This window comes from Corvus brachyrhynchos, unplaced genomic scaffold (genome assembly GCF_000691975.1).
Source record: "Corvus brachyrhynchos isolate BGI_N302 unplaced genomic scaffold, ASM69197v1 scaffold83, whole genome shotgun sequence".
Taxonomy (NCBI): Eukaryota; Metazoa; Chordata; class Aves; order Passeriformes; family Corvidae; genus Corvus; species Corvus brachyrhynchos.
In genome coordinates, this window is record NW_008238464.1 from 8,846,783 (window position 1) to 8,871,917 (window position 25,135).

Sequence of the window (25,135 nt, forward strand, 5' to 3'; positions counted from 1 at the left end):
AAAAGCAATGATAGCAAAGGGGGTTGTTCTGGATGAAAATTAAGTTCCTATGGAAAAATAAACATTTATATGTCCAGCAAGTTATAGACACATTCTTTCTATTGACACACACCGATTAACTGCAAATGCTAACTCTGCCCATTCAGCTGTCTAAGAGAGAAGAGATCATGGACTCAGTTTCTACAGAATTGCTCTCCAGCATTTACTGGATTTGTAAAATAGGTATTCCTGAAAACTCGGATATGAGTTTAAAAAAAAGAAAAAGAAGCCAATTTTTAAATAAAGGCATCCTCCTCACAATCAATCTACTTGGTTCAGTGAGAAATCAGGATTTCTTAGTCTGGACTTACTGTATTTCAACACTTTCTTAGCTGTTTTTCATTACCTTGGCAATTTTCCAGTGTTGGTATTTGAAGTTAGAGGAATTTTTCTTTTGCTTGTTTGGGCTGATGAAAGTTAAACTATAACCTATTTATCATAGAATTAAAAGTATTTCTGTAAAAAATAAGTGTTTCAGACACTTGAATAAGTTCCTCTAAACTCAGTGTCCCCTGAATAGGATATGGTAGTTTCCTTAAGTTTCTAGACTTAATTACCTGATATGCAGGGAAAAAATATGACCTAATATTGATTTGGGATGAGCATATACTTGAGAATTCTCTTTCAATCCCTCAGTCATTTCTATGGTTTTCTAAGAAGAGAAGGAATTCACGAAACCTGCAGAGATTCATTAATTCTTCACAGCAGGTGCTTCACATCTTACCTTTTGTGGCCTTCCTCTGGCCTGTTTCTAGCCTCTCCCTTTTCTCTGTGGTAAACACCATTCATCTCGTTGCGGAGCCGGTCATTTTCCCGAGCAATGTCAGAAGCATTTTGAATAACCAAGGCATCATATGTTTTCAATCCCATATCCTCAGCATTCTGCAAGAAGCTTTTGATTGAGGTGACCTCTTGCTGTTTGATGCTCATCTTCTGTAGCAAGCGCTGGCGAGCTAGAAATCCTCTTACAACTGCCATAGCAGAAGGAGAAAATATGGACCAATGAAAGACAACTAATTGGGGAATTAACTTAATATCACTGTGTGTTCTGCTGTAAACATGAGCATGCCAAGTTCAGTCAATATCTTGTACAAATTAGGAAGGAAATCTGATGGCATAAAAATAACACAGTAAAATGCAAATCTTTCCCTTTTCTGCTGCTAGTGCTTAAAACAAAGTAGTGACAGTAATTTTGTAAATTCCCACTATCAGAACTCAAAATGTTTACTTTCACTGAACGTTATTTTTATTACATTACAACTGAAACATAGATGTATACTAAAGATTGTGAGAGCATACATTTACACTGCAACAGTCAAAAGATAGTTTGTTTCAAAATAAAAGCCTGGATAAATTAATTGCTTTGGATGCAGTAGGAATTAAATGATTGCTGTTGGTCAGCTTTACAAAATGTTTGTATTGTTTCAATGTACCTAATACCCCATCCAAAACAAAAACAACACCAGATTTTTTTTTGTTTGACTTAAAGAACTTTCACTGCTCATTTCCTTTCATCTAAAACAATTTGATTAATTTAATGCAAATTTAATGCAAATTTCTCAAATGTATCTGTCACATCATGTCTTTTTCAGTTAAAAGTTTTCATCTACATTACATCAGCTTCATGTATCTATCAGACTTTTTCTTCACACTCTTTGTCACCTTTATGCTGGGGAAAGATTTTAGTGCATCTCCTATAATAGCTTTCTGTATCTCTTTCCTATGCATGTTTCATTACAACAAATCCTACCCAAAAACCACCCAGTACCCCGGATTTTCCAAAGTATGGTTGATCAGAAACACAAGGCACAGGGACCTCTGTAGCCATGATAAATTTGGCACCATTTTAATCCCTGTGCCTGCAACAGGTGGTGTCAATAGTCTCTGAACCTATGTTTTGGCTTAAAAGGAAGAAATATGCTAATGGAATGTACTGTATTTGTGTGGATGATTTTTGTTCTTTTTTAAATTCCACAAGATCATGTTTCTTTCCAGATCTAGAACCTCTGCTGTGTATCTCACAGGGAAGAACCTGGTTTAGAATTATTTATATGTTGCCTGAAATATTGTTGGGTTTCAGCAGGTTTTCATCAGTTTACATGTATCAAAACAAGGTCAAACTTCATCATTGCTTCTTATGGTTACTCTCATTCTGGTCAATTGAAAGTTTTTCATAAGTGAAGTCAGCAGACAGCCTGTGTAAGATGTTTGTTTGAGTTTGGGAGAAGATACTGAAAATGTTGATTGCAAGATAAAAAAGTTAAAATGCTTTAGGTGTTTAGAACAACATAATTAAGTTTCAGATTTAGGATCACTGCAAACCATTAAATGATGAAGAGGCAAGCTGAAATAATCTAAAGGAAAAATGTCAAGAGAGAAAGATTCAATGAGTCTTCTATGAATATAAAATGTTACTGAATAAAATAAACAGCTAAAGCATAGGGTAATGTAAGGCAATTTCTATCATTTTCTAGTGCCTTGTTTAGACACTAAAAATTTCTTTTTTAGAGATGCTCAGTGTCCACCTGACAAGATATCAGAAAGACTAATGTTAACATAGTAATACTGCTTCTATCCAAAATTTACTGGGTTTGAAAACCGTCAAGTTTAGATACTTTGAAATCCTTTCCAATAATAATTTATGATAGACAGTTTTGATGGTTTATACTTTTATAAACACAACCAATCAATGCCTTAAATTACATTCCATACATTCTGACGTCTTTAAACCCTGAAACATTAATGCACTTACCTAATTCACTTGAAAAGGAAATTAATAGTACAGTTATTGCTGACAATTTTATGAGAGTATTCATAGTAAAGATGTTATTGAGTCTAAATCCAAGGGTTAATGTTGCAAAAAGAATGAACACATGCATAGAATATTATCAGATTTCACTGGTCACAAAAATAAAAATTCTGGAAGAGCTTAATAATAAAAAAACAATTTTGCCTAAAATATTCTCTTTAAACCTATCTTCTGCAGACCAAAACCAGTTAAGCATCAAATCTTGGGTGACTTTGGAAAAAAAATCTGTATTTTAAAGTAATATTTTTACAAGAGTCTGTGTGTATGTGTGTGCTTTTAACTTCACAAAAAAAAAAAAAAAAAAAAGATTGGTAACACAACCAAGGTTGGTTAAAATAAAGAAATTCAGAGATCAGTTCTCTGGTAGGATTGTTAGCAAGCATGAATGAGCAGCTTGGAGTAACCTACTAGAATGTTCCAATAAAATGAGATCCAGTAGATCTAGTTGTAACATTTAGAGACTGTACAGCTACTCTGAATTATGCACTTTCATCAAAATCAATAAGAAACTTTCAACAAAGTTTCATTAGGAAGGGTTGTCAGACAGACATCCCTCTTTTGGACACATTTTCATAAACTGAGTAGTTCCGGTTTTTCATTAAATGATAGACATTTCTCCACAATTCCTTCTCTATGAGAACATTTGAAAGATTTTGGTTTTGGTTCAACACAGAACAATTTTATTACCTAAAAAACTTCTGTGAAATCAATTTGTCAGCTTCTAGACCTTTACTGCTCAGTTTCTTCTAGTACTGTTGGGTACTGGGTACTATGATTGCCTTGTGAATTTGCTCCTCATTTATATATATCTAAAATAATTTTCACTTATGCAAATTAAAATAATTGAGGTTAGCACCCACAAGGCAGAAAAATACCTACTTCTTTAGAGTTCATCCAAGGATAAGGATTAGAATAATCAAAATTCCAGTCGACCATGGATCTGGGTTATGTGAGAAATGTATTAACTATTGTGTATACAATGTACTCAAGTTAATTCCTCATCTACATGAACTCTGGTGGAAGAACTTCAGCATGATTGCCCTTCCTACAGGTACAATTTTCACAGTGATTCAGGTCAAAAAGTACCATATGTAGTTCTCATACCTGTGGAAAAAAAATATGACAAAGTCTCTAAACTCACAGATACATTTTTAAGTAAAAGTGTTTCTACACATGCTTTCACTTTAGTTTGACCCCTTTCTTTGCTTGTGTAAGATAAATTTCAGGATACCAGAAAGGACTTATATGGTTTGCTTTGTTTTGGGTTTTTTCCCCCAAATTTAGAAGGGATTACTAGTTAGAATGAAGTAAAAAGAATTGATAGTAATTTTGGGCAAGACCTGTTTCCCCTTAAAGCTAAGCCCTTATCTAGGTATATGATGCTGCATTTAAAGCCTGACACAGAAATTAGAGTCATAGAATCAGAATATCCTGAACTGGAAGGGACCCATAGGGATCATCAAAGTCCCACTCCTGGTCCTGCACAGGACACCCCAAGAGTTACACTATGTGCCTGAGAGTGCTGTCCAAACACTTCTTGAGCTCTGCCAGGCTTGGGGCTGTGACCACTTCCCTGGGGAGCCTGTTCCAGTGCCCAACAAACCTCAAAGTTTCATGATGATTCCTTGGGTCCTGTCACAGGTCACCAGAGAGAAGAGATCAGTGTCTACCCCTCCACATCCCTCCATGAGAAGGTTGTGGGCTGGTATGAGGTCTTCCCTCAGTCTCCTCTTCTCCAGACTAAACAGGCCAAGTGACTTCAGCTGCTTCTTGTACAGCTTCCCCTCAAAGCCCTTCACCATTTTCACAGCCCTCCTGTGCATGTTTTCTAACAGCTTTATTTCTTTCTTATATTGTTATTATTGACTAGTTTGGCTATTATTCAATATGTTATTAGGAGAGATCTAGCTTCCAAAGTCCTCTGGATGTAAAGGGTGAGGGGATAAAAGTGCATCAGGACTGACACTCAGTAAGACACTATGACCGTGTAAATTATATGGATACCATTTAGGATTACATAAGAACAATCTACTGGTACACTATTCTATTCCAAATCTGCCAGAACTATTTGGCATGCTACTTCTACAAGTTTACAATTGCACCTTTTTGCAAAAGGCAGCTTCCTTCATGAGGTAATGACATGAGGCTGATGTCTAACTACTGCTTACTCATCTAAGTTCCTGATTTTCTCAGGTTTCCCAGATCATAAAAAGCATGTAGATGAGCCAAAGCTTTAAACACACACTTTTGGTGAAAATGACTTTTCAAGTCATTTTACCAATTAAGAAGGATAGAAGCAAACCCAAGAAAGATATTTTTAAGGAGCCAAGAAGACCTATTATCTTCATTCTTCAGGCAGGCTTTGGTGATCTGTTCTCTTACTTCTGCAAAACATGGACATATCTGAGGATGTTTTAAATTTTGGAGTAGGGTTATGTTGAACCATTCTGTTTGGAAATTGGATTCTGCAAGGTAAGTATTTCCTTTCTTTGATAAGTCAGCATAAGAAGGAGAGGATAAACTGCTATTGTTTTTCAAAATGCAAAAATACAACAGGGTAATTTGCATTAAAAAATCAAGCCCAAGTTATAAACTCAGCTGAACTGCGGTGTCTGTTACCTGTCATTCTCCACATTCATTCCTGAACTGTTATTATTTGGATTTCACTTGCCTCAGGATTTTTCTTGGTTTCCTCTTTTTCACTACATGCTTACAGTGAGGAAGAGATAATTAAAATGAAAGAGGTTTATATTTCTTAAGTCTGCAATATTATGTGTCTGACAAAAAAAATATAAGACTTTGTCTTTTTAATTTCCTTTAAATAGGTGAAAATGGGAATTGTTGCAGACATCAGCCACATAGGTAAATAATGAATGGTGCGAAGGAAGCTTCTTCAAACAAAGCAATATTCACATTTGCAGCAGTTATTTGAGATTCTGATAGGAAATGGAGCATAAGTAAGAGGAAATCAGGAGGCAGTGGATAGTACCTCCTTTTAAGAATGTGCCAAAAAATGTCAGTGACCTTAGTAAAAATGCAGGCGTAAAATGGGGAAAAATGCCTAAACATAAAAAACTAGCAGTCAAATATGAAAGCAGTAAGAAAAAGGGAAAAATAAAGACAACTAAACATACTAACTTATTAGCCTTGTTTTTAGTGTCAATATATTCAAAAATATTCAATTTTGTATCACTGTTACAATATTTGATTTGCAAAAAGAAATTAAAGATGATATAATGCCTCAAAAAATCACTGAACATACTTTAAAAAGAAAATATTCAAGATCCTCTAAGTTTTAATTACATTCAGTAGTTTGTCATAAAATTATGTTTGACAGACAGAAAGTACAAGAATCACCAATGCTAATATAGCTAATATCATCTCAAAAAATCTGTATGTATCTGTATGGAAATGTATAAAATACAGAAACTATTCAAGGTGGAGAAAATCTCTTTGCTATACAATATTCTGCTCCATGTACAAAGCAACAGCTCAGGAATACTTGTTCTGTAATTGTTACCTTTTTGGCAGGTTATAATTTTCTTCTGAAGTTGAAGGCACAAATCGTTAAGATGGTCAGCTTGCCAGTACTTAAGAAACACTTTTCGGACTCCTATCTAGAATACAAACAGCAGAGAAATCATCAACAGAAAAGGCCAAAACAATGACAGGTAAATAGAGACAGCATGTTAACAATCCAGCAAATGGTAGAAATAATATCTGCAATTTAGCAAGAATACAATGCCAATTCTTGAACAGAAATGGAGTTATCACTTGGTTGAATGTAAGATGTATTTGTAAAGGATGAACAAGCTGTCAGACAGATAGTTCCACTTCAGTTCCAAAAACATCCAGAACAAATAGTACAGTCTTCAAGTTAAATACAAATTGGGAAAAAAAGCATTCTGAATCTAATTACTCTAATGAGTTAGACAACATAATAGAAAATAAGGTTTAGCTCTTATAAAGCAGAGGGGTGTGCACATGGAGAAAGGTGACAGGACAAACTCACGTGGAACAGAAAATGGTGAGATAGCTGCCATCTGTGGAACAGGAAGAACTTAATTGAAGTTGGAGGATGGGAGAAACTCACTGTCATTAGTGACAATGATTCTTAATATCCAGTAAAATTATGAATCCTAGTTCCCAGCCTTGCTTACTGAAGCTGTGCTGTGGGTCTCCTTTCAGAATCAAAGTCAGAGACAGAGGGATTCATTTGTGAAAAATAATCTCCTAAGTATTGATTCTGGCGTTGTGTAGTATCTTGGCTTACTTAATCTAGTTCCTGAAATAACAATCATTAGATGTTCTTACTCCTTTAGAGACAAATCCAGCTAGCTAGACCAAAAGAAAACACCTTTCTTTTGATACCTTCTGAACAAGCTGAAACAGTCCTTTAAAATTCTTTTCTGTATTGTCTTCAAAAGCATTCCTTTCTAATAGACTTAAAAACCCACATATAACCTAGCAACTTTAAAACCCACATACAACCTAGCAACTCAAAAACCAGCAAGTAACCAGAAAAAAAAGTACAACAAAACAATTTTTTTTCTCAGGAACTTTGTAGAAGTAACTTCACAGAAACAAAAGCATCAGTGCCAGAGAACTGTGCTACCCAGTGAAGATTCTAACTTCTACCTAACTCTTAATTTTTTTATGGCAAATAGGCATACTGATTAATTACAAGTCTGGCTGAAATTGCAGAAATTCATTCCAACTCTTGTTTGTTTCCAACTTACAAGCTCATTCTCTTCTCACTGAACCATCTTGTTCCACTGGTGTTTTTTAGTTTAGATCTGGGAGACAGGTATCAGGAGGGTTATTTGCACTCCCTCCTAAATTATTTTTAATCCTAACACTGTCAGATGTACATCCTTGTAGTGTTGGACGACAGAAAGCCAGAACATATATTTAATGTCTGAACTACATTAACTAAACTAAAAAATGATTGTGGTAAATTTTTGTCCCTTGGCTTCCCTTCTCTCTACTCTAGAGAGCACCTATTTTGAATCAAATGTTTTACAAAGTCTGTAATCCTGAAGTTTGAGCTAACGGTGATGATGCAATTGTTAGTCTTTTTAGTTAAAATAAGATGCATTCAAATGGCAGAACTGTAATGCTTTCTAATTTTTTTTTTCCATTAGTATCTCTTTTCCCAATAAAATAGTCCCTTTTGAATAACAGCAAAAAGTGTGGAAGTAAGCTGATAAAAAAGACGTTTTACTTGCATGGTGGTTAATCTGAGGCAATCTCCCTGAGATTCAATTGTGCACTCACACACCATTCTTAGGGACATACTCTCATCTTTATTTTCTTGACTGATGACTTCCAACAAAATTTTTTACTTTTCTTCCCAAGCTTTCAAAATTCTCTATTTGCCTGGTTTTCTTAACCCTTTGCTCATTCAACAGTTTTTTTCCCATCCATCTTGTCAAACCATACATTGAACCTGCCTTATTACTAGTTCTGGCTACTAATATCTTCATCTTCTTGCCTACATCACCTTAAATACAGAACTCTTCTGTAAAAAATAACTGAATTATTATTTATATAGTTAACTGTAATTAAATTATCATGTGGTTATTATAAATACCATTTCATCTGAGCAGCTTTCAGACAAAGCCTGAGCACAAATACTTAATAAAATTATATTCCTCTACTCTGATTACATTTTCTCTTTATACTCCACCTTTCCTTTCCACAAATCCTCTATGTCACACTGGAGTCTTTTTTTTCCCCTGCCTCAGGCCTATGCCAAATCATCCACTTTTTCCTAATTTCTGCCCTTTGTCCTTTATTACTCAGAGTGCTGGCTTCTCCCCTTACTACAGCAATATTATGATACTCTGATAGTAGAAAAGGGGATGAAAAGTTGCATATTTAAACCTTAAAAAAGCCCTTATTACTCACAATGCCCATGGCAAAATTAACAACCCCATTCTCAATTAGTCTCATTATTGACACACTGGTTGGTCACATTTAGGCTGTATTTAAAATGTGTAACTTAACCAAACAATGAGTTGGAATTTATTGTGCAGTGTGCAGTCACAAAATCACAATCAAGACAATTGCTGAAGCTTATGTTGGTTTAGCTACAAGTGTCTGGCATTGCAGAGTCACAAAGCATTCTAGGGGACATGCAAAGCCTTACTGCTCTTTTCTCTCATCCTACACCCTCATAACAACATAAACAGAGTGGTTGTGGCATCGCTTATGCTGTGAACTATATTAGTAGGAGCCTGCTACAATTTTTAAGTGAAGAAATAGAAAAATGTCAATACAAATCCATTTTTACATTCAGATAAAAGCTATTTATAGATTTTTACATCATATGCCTGGTCTACAGAGAGCAGAGCTCTAGACAGAAGCATGTATAGCAGAAACTGTACACGTTTGATTATGTTAGTACAGATAGAAATCTCTGTTGCTTAGTCTTTGAACAAAATCTGAGAGCCTCTAAGGCTGACCAAGAGAACAAGATAGTCTCACTGCCCTCTATACAGTTCTGGCATTCAGTGAAAGCAGTAATGCTGAAAAATGTTGAAATTTTACATGTCACATATCAAAACAGTTTTTGAGGCTGCCACCTGTCTTCATTCTGGTCTCTTCTTTAATCACAAAATGTTTCCTGCTTGCCTAGGGGAAAAAAGGTTCAAATGTTCTTCCACTAAAACACTCAATATTCACTATTTTTTCTGGACTACAAAGTGCTCTCATCTGAGTCTGAAATTTTAATGTCATTCAGACTTCTGTAAAAGTAAACCATCTGTGAATTACAGTCATAGTTATTTTAATTAGGAAAGCATTAGGGTTTAAAATGTTATTTTTCAAAATGACACATTTTTTAAAGACTAAGTAAAATTGTCATTGATGACTACCAAAGCTGCTACAGCCTTCTCTTTTTTTTCCTGGAAGGAAAGAGAAAGAATGGGAGGGAGCTGTTCTTTCTCTTTTTTTTTTTTTATTTTACAGAAAAGGTGTAGGATGTAGAAGTACAGACATTCAAAACTATGGAATGGATGCTGAGATGGTGTGTAGGTGGCATGGAGGCAGTATTAGCTCATACTTAATAGGTGTCAAGGGAATCTGTAAAGCTGTTCTTTAGTTTAAAAAAGGCAATTTGTGGGAGTGCTGTGTGTTTCTGGCAGTACTTTCAAAATAGCTACCTACAAAAGACAGAGAACTATAATCTAATGATATTTTACACAATGACACACATTTTCACACAGCATTAATGAAATTTAGAAAAAAGCCTTAATACTATTGTAAAATGTGTCTTCTTGCAGCATACATGTCTACAAAAATATTATAATTACAAATAAATTTACAGGGCACTGATTTTTAAGGACTGAAATTTTATTTTTAAAGGTTTACTCTTTCTGCTTTGCTTCATACATTTTAAAAATCCTTCTTTGTCTCCACAAACTAGTGACATTGCACTGCGGTACATACCGAATAAACCTACATTTTAGCCTAGTTTATTTATGGCCTTAATATAAAGTATGTGAGTAGTCTGGTATTCAAGCAAGTGACATCAACCATTTATGTAAGTTCTTGTCAGGAGCTGGACTTTAGGGAGAAAAACTCATTCAGGTCTCTGAGAAAGGGCAGAATAATGGTCACTCCTTTACCACAAACTGTACAAGACTCACAGTTCTTCGTAATTGTGAGGCAACATGAAGAACTGCCTTACAGGAGAGGAAAGGAAGTGATCAGGAAATATAAGATGCATGTAAGAAACACTCAGCAGAGGAAACCCTACCCCATTTTTATCTCATGGGATTTCAGTATTTACCAGACCTATCATTCTACTTTTCAAAATTCTAGAAATAGACACAGCACCAAAATGTGGTAGTATATCCTCCTCCCCACCTCCTGCCCTGGCCTGCTCTATGATCTCATTCCTAACCTGAGCCAAACCACTCATTCACGACCCAGAAGAAACAATATGAAACAGTCTCTTGGCATGAACTGAGGAATGCAGGCAACAGGTGACAGGGAGAGGAAGGGCACAGAGAGGAAGCCCTAAGGCAGGAGACTGCAAAACAAATCACAGACAAATAAGGGATGAAGACTGGGACCAAATATGAAGCAAAGTATCTAGAAAAGTAAAAGTGTCAAAAGGTGGGAGAGGTGGGAGGGGAGAAAGGAAGAGGAAGACATGGAATCCAGACCTGAGATGCAAAAGATATCATAGAGAAAATAAAGTTAGCAAGACTAGTAATCATAAGCAAAACCTGAAAGGTGGATGTAGGGAGGGAGGAATATGTTCTAGAGGGAAAAATATAGAAATAGGAACTAAAGATAGAGATTTGTGTTGAAAGAGTGAAAGCTTGTGAGGATTCTGAGGTCAAGGGCAACCATCCATCCTATTCTCTGGTTGAAGGGATGGATGGATTTGTCTAGTGTGGCACAAAGCCACTGAGAAAGCTTGTGGGCAGTGTCTGGCCCAGGCCAGTCTTTTGGTACTACTGGTGAGGTCAAAAGTCAATCTCTGGTGGTTTCTGCAACTAGAAAATTATTTCCAATATATAATGGAGTGATAAAATGAGAGAAAAATATAATGGGAAAATATAATTTTACTAATTCAAAGTATGAGGGAAAATAGATGCTTGTGTTTCAGTAATTTCTCTTAGTCTGAAACCCTTCCTGGGATTTTTTTTTAATTGCTTAAAAGAGAATTGACTTTTAAAGTAAGATATTCAAAACAAATGGGAAATTGACTTCACTTAAAATTACTAAATAACAAATGAATGAACTGGCATACAATTTATGAGCACTAAAGTTTTCCTACTTGAGGGAAAAAAAAAAGTTAAGAATCCCTTATACATCAGATTGCTTGCAAAGTACTCCAGTACTTCGGTATATCATGTTCAAAGCAGTTCGTATAGCATGACCACTTTAATTTTAAGCCAAAGTAAACAGTTCTGTTTAAAAAATAACTTAAAAGATTCTCTGAACTAAACATAAAATTTACATCTGTATGATTTCATACACTTCTGCTCATTCCTCTGATTTCATCACATGCCACTTATTTTCTACATTCTGCTATTTAATCATAAATATACTTTTTCCCAAAAAGGACCATAGTATGCTAATATTATACACTAATACATTGAAATTAAAAAATACTTAAAGACAGCTCTGTCAAATCTAATGAATGAAACACCCATAGAACAGTAATAAAATATGATTTTCTCTCTGACTGGTAAGAACTGTGGATCAGACTTTGTTTTCCCTCTGCAGTTCTAGAAGTGCTAGAAGAATTTAAAATCTCTAGATGGACTTCTGAGATTTCTCTGTTTTAACACTCTTGAGTGCAGGTTTGATAATGCAGCTCCACACTGGTAAGGATCATTTCTCCACAAACACTGTTGGCTCCTGAAACAGCTCCAGCAATGTTTGTAGTTGTAAAAGGGTGAATTGGCATGAACACAGCATCTATCTCAAGCAACTACCTCATTTTGAGCTTCATTAAAATATTCCGACTGACTCTCCTGTACTGCTTATTTCATACCTGATGAGTCTTTGGATCATCCCGTTTGAAACTTAAGACCTGTCTTATTCTTTGACAAATGAGTGGTCTCTTGTGTTCTGAATTCAAAGCTACTGATAAAAAGGAACCATTGTGGGTTAGAGGAAGCAGGCTAAAAATTGGAAAGATAAACTAAGAAAAAGCTTTTATGAGAAGTTTTTGAGGATTGCTATCTTTTAACCAGACAAGCATTTCTAGCAGTCAAAGGCTGAAATATTCACTTTCAGTGAAGTCTGACCCTTGCAGTACTTATATTTAACAGATACACTTTATAGTAAAAGCAAATTAAATGGATGTTTTGTTTTTCTTCTGGTGTAGTATTAGTTGTTTACATTTCAGCAAGCTCCATCTGAAGTAACTCAGAAGGGTTAATTGCAGACTACTGACCTTAGCTAAACAAAATGTAGAGCTCCAAGTTTTGATGAGAAAGCTCAGTAAGCTATGAGCTAACTCTTTTTTATTGAATTTATATTTGCAAGCTTAACTGTGAGGAATGATAATCCAAACAAATGAAAGTTTCCTTATGTCAGTAAAAAGAGCCAAGGACTGTTTGTGTCCATACTTCTCCCAAAGCATGATAATGTTTGCAAATTAAGTCACGCCATTGGGATGGTAGGTTTTGCTTAGCTAATGCACACTGTGTGAAAATAAATGAACACAGCACTGAAAATGGCGATTTCCAAATATAAAGACCTTCACATATTCTGGGGGACAGGAGATTCTTCTGCTTTACGTGGACCAGCCAGTACTTCCGCTCAATTTAACTCTAAAGTTACTAAATATCACCTCACTGACTTCTCCAAGGGTTAAACAAGTCTATTACTTTCACTCTGCCTAGAGTAGGAATGATTTGTTCTGATCTAGAAATCTGATTTTCTCTTACATCAGACGTGCTTAAAAGTCACAGCAAGTAGCTAAGCCTGTAGTGATCAAGTACATATTTAAGCTGAAAGAATACCTTATCAAGACTGCATGCAGAGTCAAGATGCAAAAATTGCCTTTCATTAGTAGCTCTGCACTTTCATAATTCCAGTACTTAAGTTAAGTGCATGACTGGAACTGCATGGTATGTCAGCTTCAATGAAACAACTATTTTATTGTCCTAGTTTAGTTATCTTCAGCTCAGCTTACTCAAGGAACAGCAACATTTCGTAAAGATATCGACACTTCTGTCCCTATGTGACAAAAGACAAGCTGGCAGGGAAGATGACCAGCCTGACTGAATAGGGAGCTTTCGCCGGAACTCAGGGGGAAAAAAGAGAATTTACGACCTTTGAAGAAGGGGCAGGCAACTTAGGAAGAGGACAAGGATGCCACTAGATCATGTTGAAAAAAGGTTTGGAAAGGCAAAAGCTCAGCTAGAACACAATGGTCACACTGGGAAAGATAATAAAATAATTTCTATAAATACATTAACCATAAAAACAGGCCCAAGGAAAATCTCCATTCTTTACTGGATGCAAAGAGAAAATGGCAGAGGTATTTATTGCCCTCTTTGCCTCAGTCTTCGACAGAAAGACTAGTTGTTTTCAAGGCAACCGGCCCCCTGAGCTGGCACACACGGCCAGAGAACAAAGTAGATTCCTCGTAATCCAAGAGGAAGTAGTTAGTGACCTATTGTCCCACTCAGACACTCACAGGGCACTGGATGGGAACCATCTGGGGGTACTGAAGGAGCTGGTGGAAGAGTTCTCTAAGCTTTTTTCCATCATTTATTGTCATTAGTCCTGGCTAACCAGGGAGGTTCCAGATGACAGGAGCTTGGCCAGTGTGATACCCATCTACAACAAGGGCCTGAAGGAGGATTTGGGAAACTACAGGCCTGTCAGCCTGACCTCAGTGCCAGGGAACATTACGGAACTGGTCATCTTGAGTGCCACCATGTAACACACACAGGACAATCAGGGGATCAGGCCCAGCCAGTAGGGATTTAGAAAAGGCAGGTCCTGTCTGACCATCTTGATCTCCTTTTATGACCAGGTGACCTGTCTAGTGGACGAGGGAAAGGCTGTTTGTCTACCTGGACTTCAGCAAAACCTTTGATACTGTCTTCCACAACATTCTCCTGAAAAAGCTGGCAGCCCATGGCTTGGACAGGTGCACTCTTTGCTGGGTTAAAAGCTGGCTGGACGGCTGGGTCCAGAGAGAGTTAGTGAATATGGCTGGTTCCACATCCCGTTGGCAGCTGGTCACTAGTGGGGGTCCTTAAGGCTCAGTACTGGGGCCAGTCCCGTTTAATATCTTTATCAGTGGTTTGGATTGAGTTGCCCTCAGTAAGTTTGCAGACAACACCAAGGTGGGTTGGAGTGTTGATCTGCTAGAAGGCAGGAAGGCTCTGCAGAGGGATCTGGACAGGCTGGATATATGGGCCAAGACTAATGGTATGACATTAAATAAAGCCAAGTGTCAGGCCACACTTTGCCCACAACAATCCCAGGTAACCCTTCAGGCTTGGGGCAGAATGGCTGGAAAGCGCCCCAGGAGGAAAGGACCTGGGGGTGCTGGTTGACAGCTGGCTCAACATGAGCCAGCAGTGTGCCAGATGGTCAAGAAGGCCAATGGCATCCTGGCCTGGATCAGGAATAATGTGGCCAGCAAGGCCAGTGAAATGATCGTCCCCCTGTATGCAGCACTGGGGAAGCCACACCTCAAATTCTGTGTCCAGTTCTGGGCCCCTTACTCCAACAGAGAAATTTCGGTTCTAGAGCATGTCCAGAGAAGGCAATGGAGCTGGTGAAGGGTCTGGAGTGCTCCTGTGAGGAGCAGCTGAGGGAGCTGGGGTTGCTCAGCCTGGAAAAAAGGAGGCTCAGGGGTGACCTTATCACTTTACAGCTACAATGAAAGGAGGTTGTAGCAAGGTGGAGGTCTGCCTCTCTCCCAGACAACTGGTAACAGGACAGGAGGAAATGGCCTAAAGCTGTGCCAGAGGAGGTTCATTTTGGACATTAGGAAGAATTTTTTCACTGTAAGGGTGATGAAGTATTGGAATAGGCTGCCCAGGGAGATGGCGTAGTCACCATCCCTGGAAGCATTCAAGAAACAACTCCATGTGGCACTGAGTGCTATGGTCTAGTTGATGTGGTAGCATTCAGTCAAAGGTTAGATGCTGTGACCTTGGAGATCTTGTCCAACCCTAATTATTCTATGATAATAAATACTTGCTTTGAACACATAAGTTGATGAATCAAGCACAAGACATTGGCTAGCTAATAGTGTTTGCTCTAATGCTCTGTTAAACAGTAGAAAATAAACCAAAATCGGACCCTGGTATTGGATCTTCTGCACTTTTTGTCTATTTGAAAACAGACTTCAGTGTTTACAAGAGAAGAAAGAACTTCTTCAGTGAGTAGGGTCTGGGCTTTGTTGTTTTGTAGATTAATAAAACACTCTTGAATGCAACTTACGTGAGAAGGAAAAGATAAATTGTCAAGCAGGAAATAAATACAAAGATACCATTTTCTTTACTAATTTTCAGGGATTTTACTTCAGAACACTTTCCCCTCCCCCAGATTAATATCACCTTTCTCAAAATGAGATGGTGAGGTACATTATCAGAAGGAAGTTAAATAAAGTATCATCCGGATTCACTCAGCTAAAAACTCCAGATCTTTCTTTTTCCCCTCTGCTGTGGAGCTTACTGGCAACTTCATCTTCTGATGATGATATATAAGCAGGAGGTTGATTTCAGATCTGTGTTGCTTTCTCCTAAACATCGTCTTTGATGAGGCTATTTTAGCTACCTTTTTGTTCATTTTTCTACCTGAATTTGCAACAGCTCTTCAGGGAAGTGCATGTAACAGTGTAGGGGAAGATAACTTTTGATTTATTCATGAACTCCTGCAACAAATAGATTTCAGTTCCAGCAGTGACTCATTTGAAGTAGTTACTGCTGGCAACAGTAGCTGTATAAACTGGTTATATGCGTAACCCCCTGCTTCTTGGATGATTTTTAGTAATGCACTACAGATGACTCCTTTCTTCTGACTTTGCTAGCTGACATCATCCTTTCTTCCTAATTCCTCCTTTCCTTTCCTTTCCTTTCTTTTCCTTTCCTTTCCTTTCCTTTCTTTTCCTTTCCTTTCCTTTCCTTTCTTTTCCTTTCCTTTCCTTTCCTTTCTTTTCCTTTCCTTTCCTTTCCTTTCTTTTCCTTTCCTTTCCTTTCCTTTCTTTTCCTTTCCTTTCCTTTCCTTTCTTTTCCTTTCCTTTCCTTTCCTTTCTTTTCCTTTCCTTTCCTTTCCTTTCTTTTCCTTTCCTTTCCTTTCCTTGCCTTTCCTTTCCTTTCCTCCTCCCTCTTTCTACCTTTTAAATGTTTTCTTCCTTTTTTCAGAGTTCTCTGCTGTAAAAGCATACAGGAGAGCACCCATGACAAATGCAGATTGTGTAAGCGTCTTCATTTAGATTGTTATTTAAAGTTCAACTTTCACGATTAGTCAAATGAATCAAAAAGATAATTGAGAGAGAGATTATGTGACACAGACATTAGTCACTACTGCTGATAGTTGGGTATGTGGTTTTGTACCACCTATACAAAATAGGTTGCTACCAAGCTGGTACTCACTGGGCATTTAAGAAATTTGACTTAGAATGAATTTTCCTCTTAAATTTTCTTCCATGCTATTCCTCTTTCAATTTGTTCTTTTATACCTCTCTGTGGCTTGAAAAAGGTGTATGGAGAAGGTCATTCATTTTTCAAACTTGGTTCCTTTTAGCTTAGTCTGTTGTCATGTGCTTCTTAGTCACTGAGTGACAATGGTACAACTCTCACCCCCAAACCCTCCCATTCCATTTAACTTATCAGTGTCTCTGAAGAGGTTTGTTCCTTTCTGGTCTGAGGGATAACACATTATGCACTGCTGTAGTTTCGCACACCTGACTTCTCCTGGAGTTAATGAGATTCTGGAGTCAGAACTTCTAAAATCTGTTTGAGATCACAAGCTTCGGTCCTCTGCATGATGGAAGGATTCTCTTTTACAATTTCCTTTTAATGTTTTTGTCTTCCAAGGTTTAAGGCTTGTTTTCAAATGCCTATCACTACACAATCACTGGTCTTGAGTTCTAGGCTTTCACTGATGACCAACTTTTTGTTTTTTGGTGCTCTAACAATGGTTCTTGGCTCCAGGGGAAATAAACTTGATAGGCATCCTGCCCTGTATTTTGTAACTGCAGCACACTATGCAGTTACTGTTGAACAGCTTTTGTCCAGTGTCAAGCTTGTATCCCCACATAAGTTCTAAAGGTGAGAGGTACTCTCATCTCCAGGTACTTGTAAGTACTTTTTTTTAAAAAAAACTTTTTTTTAAAAAAAACAACTTCACTTGATGTACAGCAACCTCAGGTCTAAGTACTTTTTTTTAAAAAAAAACCCAAACAACTTCACTTGATGTACAGCAACCTCAGGTTCTTTGGTGTATCTGTGGATCAGCATGCTGGCACCTACAAATGCACTGACTACCTGGGAAATCCTAATTAGTTGCTTAGAGTCTGCCCTGTTACAACAGTAGAGCATTTAGCATAGGATTTTAAAGAAATCAAATATGTAGGGTTATTCAGGAACCATTCAACTGCTAAAATGTATATGCCAAATACCTTCAAAAATCTGGATAAAAATTTACATGGTGTGCACAGTTAATTGAAATATTTTCCTTCCCACAAAAATACACTGATTTTTTGACACAAAGATCACAGCTACTCATAAAATTCTGAAAATCAGTTTGATAATATAGCCAAGCATATATTAAATGTCAAAAGAATACACTGCTGCAAAGGATCTGGTGGCTTGCCACCAATGGAAATGACTCAGCTAACTTGTTTAAAGAATGATATTTTAATTGCTTTGTAGATCACAAACCTGCCAGCCTTGTAATTTACACTGCTGAAGAACAAGACGACATTTCTCCTTGGCAGACAATTTCTTCTTCTCTCCTGCTGCTGTATCAGCCAAATCTTTATACCTAGAAAAATCAGCAGAAGTAGAGTTACTCTAATGTTGGCCTGGTTGACATCTTTGTAGAAATTGACAGTTTTCCTTTGACTCTCAAATCTTTGATATCCAAACTGGAAGCTTGGAATTCTAATCAGGGTGAAGAAAACAAGAAGGCAAATCACTCTAAGTCTTGTATATTATTAGACATGACCTTGGTTAATAACAAGTGATGCCTAAAACTGAAATTTGCTTCCTGCCAGTTCTTTGGATGCCTCACTGAAAATCAATGCTGAAGGAATGAAAAGCCTCCCCAGTCAAGATCATTGGGACTACATTGGGTCATTGAAGGGAGGAAGATATGTTTTCAGTATGTGTCATACAACTTATGCCTCCTAAGGAGTAATTCATAAGAAAGTGACATTGACAAAAAATGATTTTCATCCCTCTGAAATAAATTTTCATTGTGAACAAAAGTCATGTAGCAAAGAGACTTCCAGGAACTTGATCAGTTTACACTACTGGAGAGAAGTTCAAGAGGAGACTTGATTATAGCATTGAGTACCTTCAAAGACAGAAAATGCTAGATATAAAAGGGCTCTATGATGCACCAGATAAAAGTATCAAGGAAGGAAGTAATACAAAGTCCAATAAAGTACAAAATTCAAATTTTAACTGTGGACTTATTAAATTTACTGTAATGTATTACTAAGGAAATGGATGAATTTTATACATCTTAATGCTACATATTATTACTATACTTTCTTGGAGGTATTCCTCTGTCTAGATCTGACTTCATGTAATGAGTCAGAATACTTTTTCGTTAGAAAAAGCCAGGCTTTGGTAAGGACACACTTTGCAAATATGTCACTTTTGATTAAACTCCCAGTGAAAGCCTTAAGTTTTCAAGTTTGTGCGATAATTACATTTCCTGACATTTTATTTATTTATTTATTTACTTATTTAACAGCTGAATTCACCTACAGCTCTGCTGGAACCCAAAACTGTGCTGTCTCGGGGCCCCTCGCACACACCATGGTGGGCAAAGCTGCAGTACTGGAATGACTCCAGGGACCTCACTTTTCCCAGAAGCTGTGGCAACTCTGGAGCAACATCTGCAGGTAAGCTGCTCTAGGACCGAATTTCACCTAGACTTCCAGTTTCATGCAGCTGCAAGGATGCTTGAGTATCTCAGCTCCTGCAGCCTGGAAAGATTCTCTTGTCTGGTAGCAGTCCTGCTGAGGACTCCATGGCTAAATCTATACTAGTAAATGAAAAGTGAGAGGGACTGTTTCTCTGGCATAGGAACCATCTGGCAAAACCCTAGCCTGGTGATTTACTTATGCAGTTAGTATTATGTAATCTGCTTTGTTCTATTAAAGTCTGTCCCCTTCCAACAGAGTGTAGCCACATCTAAGCTGCCTTCTTTGACTGATCACTAGACTGTCCTGGCTCCCAAATTGTGCCCAGGAATTGTTTGGAGGAATGCTGGTAAGAAGGGTCCAAAACTTCACCACAGATCCTTTTATTTAGTCTCACACTCCAGATTAGCATTAGAAAACTGGGGATAGCACTTTCCCAATATTCCACTAGCTGTAAGGTCACAAAGACATTTGTTTTATAGACTTCTATTAAGGCTGGGGTCACCTTGTCTCCATACTTGTGTCAACAGGGTTTTCTTAGAAATCATGGGTGATCAGAGATGTTAAGAGAGACAACTGCTGGAAAGCTGAGCAACTGCTGACTGAAACAAAGATGATTAAGCATTGACTCATAATGCATGAAGAAGTAACTGCAAAAGTGGTCAGCCTGAAACTCCCTCATAGCAGAAACCCAAAGAAACATATTTCTCTCCTGAAACAAAGCCAAATTAAAATTTAAGAGGTTGAAATTCTAAGTTTGACTCAAGTTTTCTTTAAAGACATCCAAATGACAGGATCCAAGGATAGCCAAACACTCCTTACAATCTGTATTATACAGGAGGCCAGACAAAAATGATCCACTGTTTTCTTCCAGCTTTTAAAGTTTCTGAAATTCCACCACATTACCCTGGAAGTCTAATCAGAGTTCACAATCCCCTTCTATCTGTTAAAGCAAGCTCTACCTTAGAAAAAGAGGATGGGCTAATGGTTGTGGTAGTAGAGAAAGAGGTAACTATGGAAATTTAACTCTGCCATAAACTTCCTCTGTGAACACAGCAGGACATTTGGAAGATGATCTAATTTTGCCTATGTTAGACACTAAAAAACTGTGCTCCAAGCCTGAGTTAGTCACCTTGTTCTTCATACAGTCTGTGAAGACAGGTATTTCCACGAAGTGACCTGTTCTGTGCATGCTAGATAGTTTTGATAAAATGAGAGGACATTGCCCTCTGGAGGTACCTTTCTCCACTGGCCACAGGTGGACTCAGAGGAGAAGTCCAGACTGGATGCATTCATTCTGAGTGACAGAGGGGAAGCTTACCCCTATGCCTATTTGTCTAACTGAGCTACTCATCCTGCAGAGTAACTAACAGAGGGTCTAAGAGAGCTTCCTTATTTGTCTTGTCACTCTGGCTCAAATCTACTGGCTAAGCACCCAGAATGAAAAAGTTCCTTTAGGTTTTGTGTTATCATCTGCGATCAACCATTTTCATCTTGTATAAGGGTAAGAACAACACAAAGTTTGCAGCTATTTTTCAGCCACAATGGTTGCCTGATTTGACTGCCACTCCAGTTGTGCATATACCTGTGTCAATGCCAGGGAATTAATGGAAGTTCCTGAATGAATGGGAATAAGCTGACTACACCTGCTGGTGGCAGCCCAAATTTGTCCTGGACAGAAGTGGTGGTCTTACCATAAGCTTATATGATTTCTTCTGTACTTAGTTTTAAATGAGTGAAAATACTAAAAATTTTTTCTTTAAACTGACAATGAACTAAGATATAAAGAAAGAAATAAAAAACTTTTAAGTGTGACATTATTATCAAAATGCAAAATGACCCTTCTTTTGGGTATCAGATACTTTTTTGTGGTTTGACCTTGTGTTTCCATGTAGACACAATACTTTAATATCATCTTAAATTTAATCATTCTCAGGAATAACAAAAGAACTTATTTTTCAGAATTTATGCTATCACAGAAATTAGTTATAAGAATACTGAAATTATGGTGCAGGCTCGTATAGATAAACTTGAATTACTTGCAAGAATGGGGCTTGCTTCTGGAGAAATGCAATCTGGAGAGTCTTTGAAACTTTCCCTTTCAGAGAATTCTTCCCCTACCACTCCCAGTCTTAGCTCACTCTGACGCGAATGAACAAACCCAATTAAGTACAAGACTTCCTCCCACCTGACAGGTCACACATTTTGCCCCCAGTAGATAATGCAGAGTGTATTTGTAAGGCTTTAGAGAGGATCCTGAGGAATCTGGAAAACATACTTGGTTCTACCTTGCTAAAAAAAGTATTTAATCCTGTGAAATACATTTCAGCTAAGCTTAGATCAACAAGTTACTTGTCTAGACTTTCTTAAGGTTCAGTAGAATAGAGTATTCTGGTGTCATATTCCTTACTGTAGTATTGATGTTTACAATAGGTCAGATGAAAGGTGCACTGTAAGACCATCATGTCTTTCTGCTGAGTATAATGGTGCTCTTGTCTCCAGCCCAGACAGCTAATATTAGACAAAATGAATCTCCTTCATATCCAGGAAGCTAAAAAAGCACAGTATTTCATGGCTAGCCAGAACAACTCATTCACTAAGGGATCCAAAATAAAATACAAAACAGGGAGACCTAAAGGATTAATTTGAATCAACACCACTCCACTGACAAGTAAAGACTAATGTAGTGTTGATTAAGAAGCAAATGCAAAACCTCTTCTAGTTACAAGCTGAGACAGTGAACACTACTATCAGGGTGAAGGGGGGTCTCTCCAGTGCCCATCCACATGACATCAGTGTGAGAGAAGATGCATTTTCCCCAGCTTTTTCCCTCAGCACCCTCCTTGTCCTAACTTGTCATTTTCACAGACATAAACAGAAGAAAGACATTCTGGCTAGACAGGCTCACACTGTGAGCATGTACAGACTGGCCAGGATTCTCTGGTGTTGCAGAAATGTGCTCTGACCTCTCTTCCTTTGCTTTTGAATGATGTGCTCTATCAGGGAGATTTTTTGTTTGTTTGGAGTAGATACTGCTGCCAATAGCTTGTGAATATGGAAAACTCGGTTCTCTTGGGTCTTCACAGATAAGGATGTTATCTAATCATTTTCTCCCTCACTTCCCTAAGTGCACAGCTGACAAGATCCAGCAGGCTGTTTTTCCCCAAGACAAAATATTCCGCAGTGCAGGTTATGGCACAGTAACCCACAGCAATATTCTAAGGCTCAGCACGCTATTTGATTTACATGGAGTGTGCACAAATGGGCTGTAGGGCTGTACTCCCAGTTCTGTATGCACAGCAAATCTTTAAGCATTGGAATAAACACAACTCACTCAATTTCAATAGCACAACGTGATAGAAGACATTAAAGGAAGAAACACGGCAAGTACAAAGGGCACAAAAACAAGCAGCTCCAAATCAATAGCTTAATAAAAGATGTCTTTGAACTGAAGCCACAGAGCTATTTTGTTGTTTTTTTGGTTTTGCTATTCTTTTTCTCAGGTCTCTCTCTTGCCTAATTAAGAAAGAAACACCAAAAATAGTAGTTCGAGGTAGCTAATGACTACAATCCAATGTCCTCAATAAGAGGATAGTTTCTAACACCACAAGTCAAATCTTGCCTGCAGGCAATTCCGTCTTTCCACGTCTTGTTGCTTAAAAAATAAAAATCACATATGGCTGGCAGGTAACTGCTTTAAAAGAGTGCTAAGTTATGTTGTTTTAAGTTTTAAATATCCAAACACAACTTACGTAAGGAAAAATGAGTGAAACTCCTGTCAGTGTAATTCATTATGTTATAGTTTCATTTTCTCTTTCTTTTCCTTGCTACAATGTACTCTGTTTGCCAAGATAAACTGGTATGATTTAGTAAGATCTATTCAAAATGTAGTGAATAAAAGTCAGCAATCAAAATTAAATTGTGTTGCATATTTCTGCTAGGAGAGATGCAAAAATTGCCATCATAAATGTTCAGGTTGTGCTGTCTTGGTAAATTTTTTTCCCTTTCTATACTTACTTTTCTCTTTCTTTGACAATCAGTAATTGTTGATATCTGAAGTATGTTAAAGAAATGCACTTTGTTTGCCAAACTTTTCACTATGTACTTATAACTCAGGATTTTTAGTTTTGTTTGTTTGGATTTGGGGAGGATGGGAAGAGTGGCTTAGGTAAGGTTTATATTTGAAAAGTCTGTCAAGCAAGACCTGAAACATCTAGAGAGCCTATCTACTGAAGAGAGATATCTAATTTTTTTTTAAGTAAAAAATAAAAGTATGTCTGAAAAATTTTCAGTAGAAAACTTATAAAAGCAGTCAGTAGCAAAGAATAGGATGGAATTTTGGTTAATGTAACCTTTATACAAAGGATACATATTAATTCATTCCACTTCCCTCTGTTATATTCTTTTTTTTTTCTTGAAGGAACAACCTAATTATTTTTGAAATATGAGGAACATGGGAAATTCCAGATAATTAGGAAAGAGGAAATAGATTATTGTAGTTTCCAAGAAAACAAAAGTGATTCTTTCAATCTCCTTACAATATATATGACATAAATATCTCAATATAGATCATAAATATTAACAAACAAAGCAGGTATTCAAAATTTTTGAGAGAAATCTTTGGATGTGGAGAGAAAAAGATGCTTTTAGAAATGACAGATTACATCAGATAGACTGCATTTGGGGCTTATTTTATAGGAGCAAAAAAATACAGTATAAGAAGACTAAAGGTTCAACTTTTTATGAAAAATTTTGTACCAAGACTGCTTCATACAGAATTACAGAAATAATTCAGAATGTTGAAAATGTGAGCATGAAGTGCAGTGTACCTGAGACAATGAGTAAGTATATATGGCAAGGAACCAAAACTTCAAATTACCTGCCTACCATACAAGAATTATTTTTTTTAATATCTTAATTGATATCAAGCAACACAGTCTGGAATGAATAGATGTGCAGACCAGTAAGAATTAAGGGAGAAAAAATAAATTACAGAAATTTTGGAAAGACTGCAAGCAGTTTTATTCTTTCTGAGTTAATCTGGCACATAAACATTTCCTGCCAGGAAGAAATCTGCAAAGTAATAATGCTAAAAGTGATCTTACAGCAAACTGACCAGTTATCATAGATTTAACATATTTTTATATACACTGCTGGATTTTTTTTCTGGTAAAATTTACTGATTATTTACTTCAACAATTGAAAATTCACTTTCTATATAAGGGAGCATAGGAGAATATATAGTGTGCTTTAATGTGTCTGTGGAAAAAGGAGAATATACTTAGAGGGACAATAAATGGCATGTAACTGAAATAAAAGAGCAAAATTCAGGACTAAGAAATAAAACTAGAAAAATACTCAGAAAATCTCCAGAACAAAATTTTACAATGACTCGAATGTGAGTCAGCCACTGGGCCAATGCAGAGCTCAGTACAGACTTTTGAGGGAGGGTCATGACTGTGAAATCCACTGGATCAAAATACCTTTGCTGAAGCGGCCATTTGGGATGTTTTAATTTAGACTGAATAAAAAGTAAGACAAATTTCTCATACAAAGATAGTTCCTTATGATAGATGATAAATGAATTGGAAGAATTATTTTTTCCTGAGTTTTATGGGTTTTTTTCATTAGACTTCGTGACCCCCAATCTTTTCTAGATCTGAATTTCAGTTTCTGAAGAGAAGTAATGA

General features: G+C 37.1%; 1 protein-coding gene across 4 annotated transcripts in view; it reads right to left on the minus strand.

Annotated features, from left to right (window-relative positions):
- MYO16 (myosin XVI) overlaps positions 1–25,135 on the minus strand; it is a 371,250-nt gene that overhangs the window by 44,932 nt on the left and 301,183 nt on the right. For all 4 annotated transcript variants that reach the window (XM_017737061.1, XM_008635875.2, XM_017737062.1 and 1 more), the window contains exons 28-30: positions 18,232–18,334; positions 6,369–6,465; positions 764–1,010 (exon numbers count right to left, since the gene is read on the minus strand). In XM_017737061.1, the coding sequence (XP_017592550.1) occupies positions 764–1,010; positions 6,369–6,465; positions 18,232–18,334 (447 nt within the window). The remainder of the gene's footprint in view (positions 1–763; positions 1,011–6,368; positions 6,466–18,231; positions 18,335–25,135) is intronic.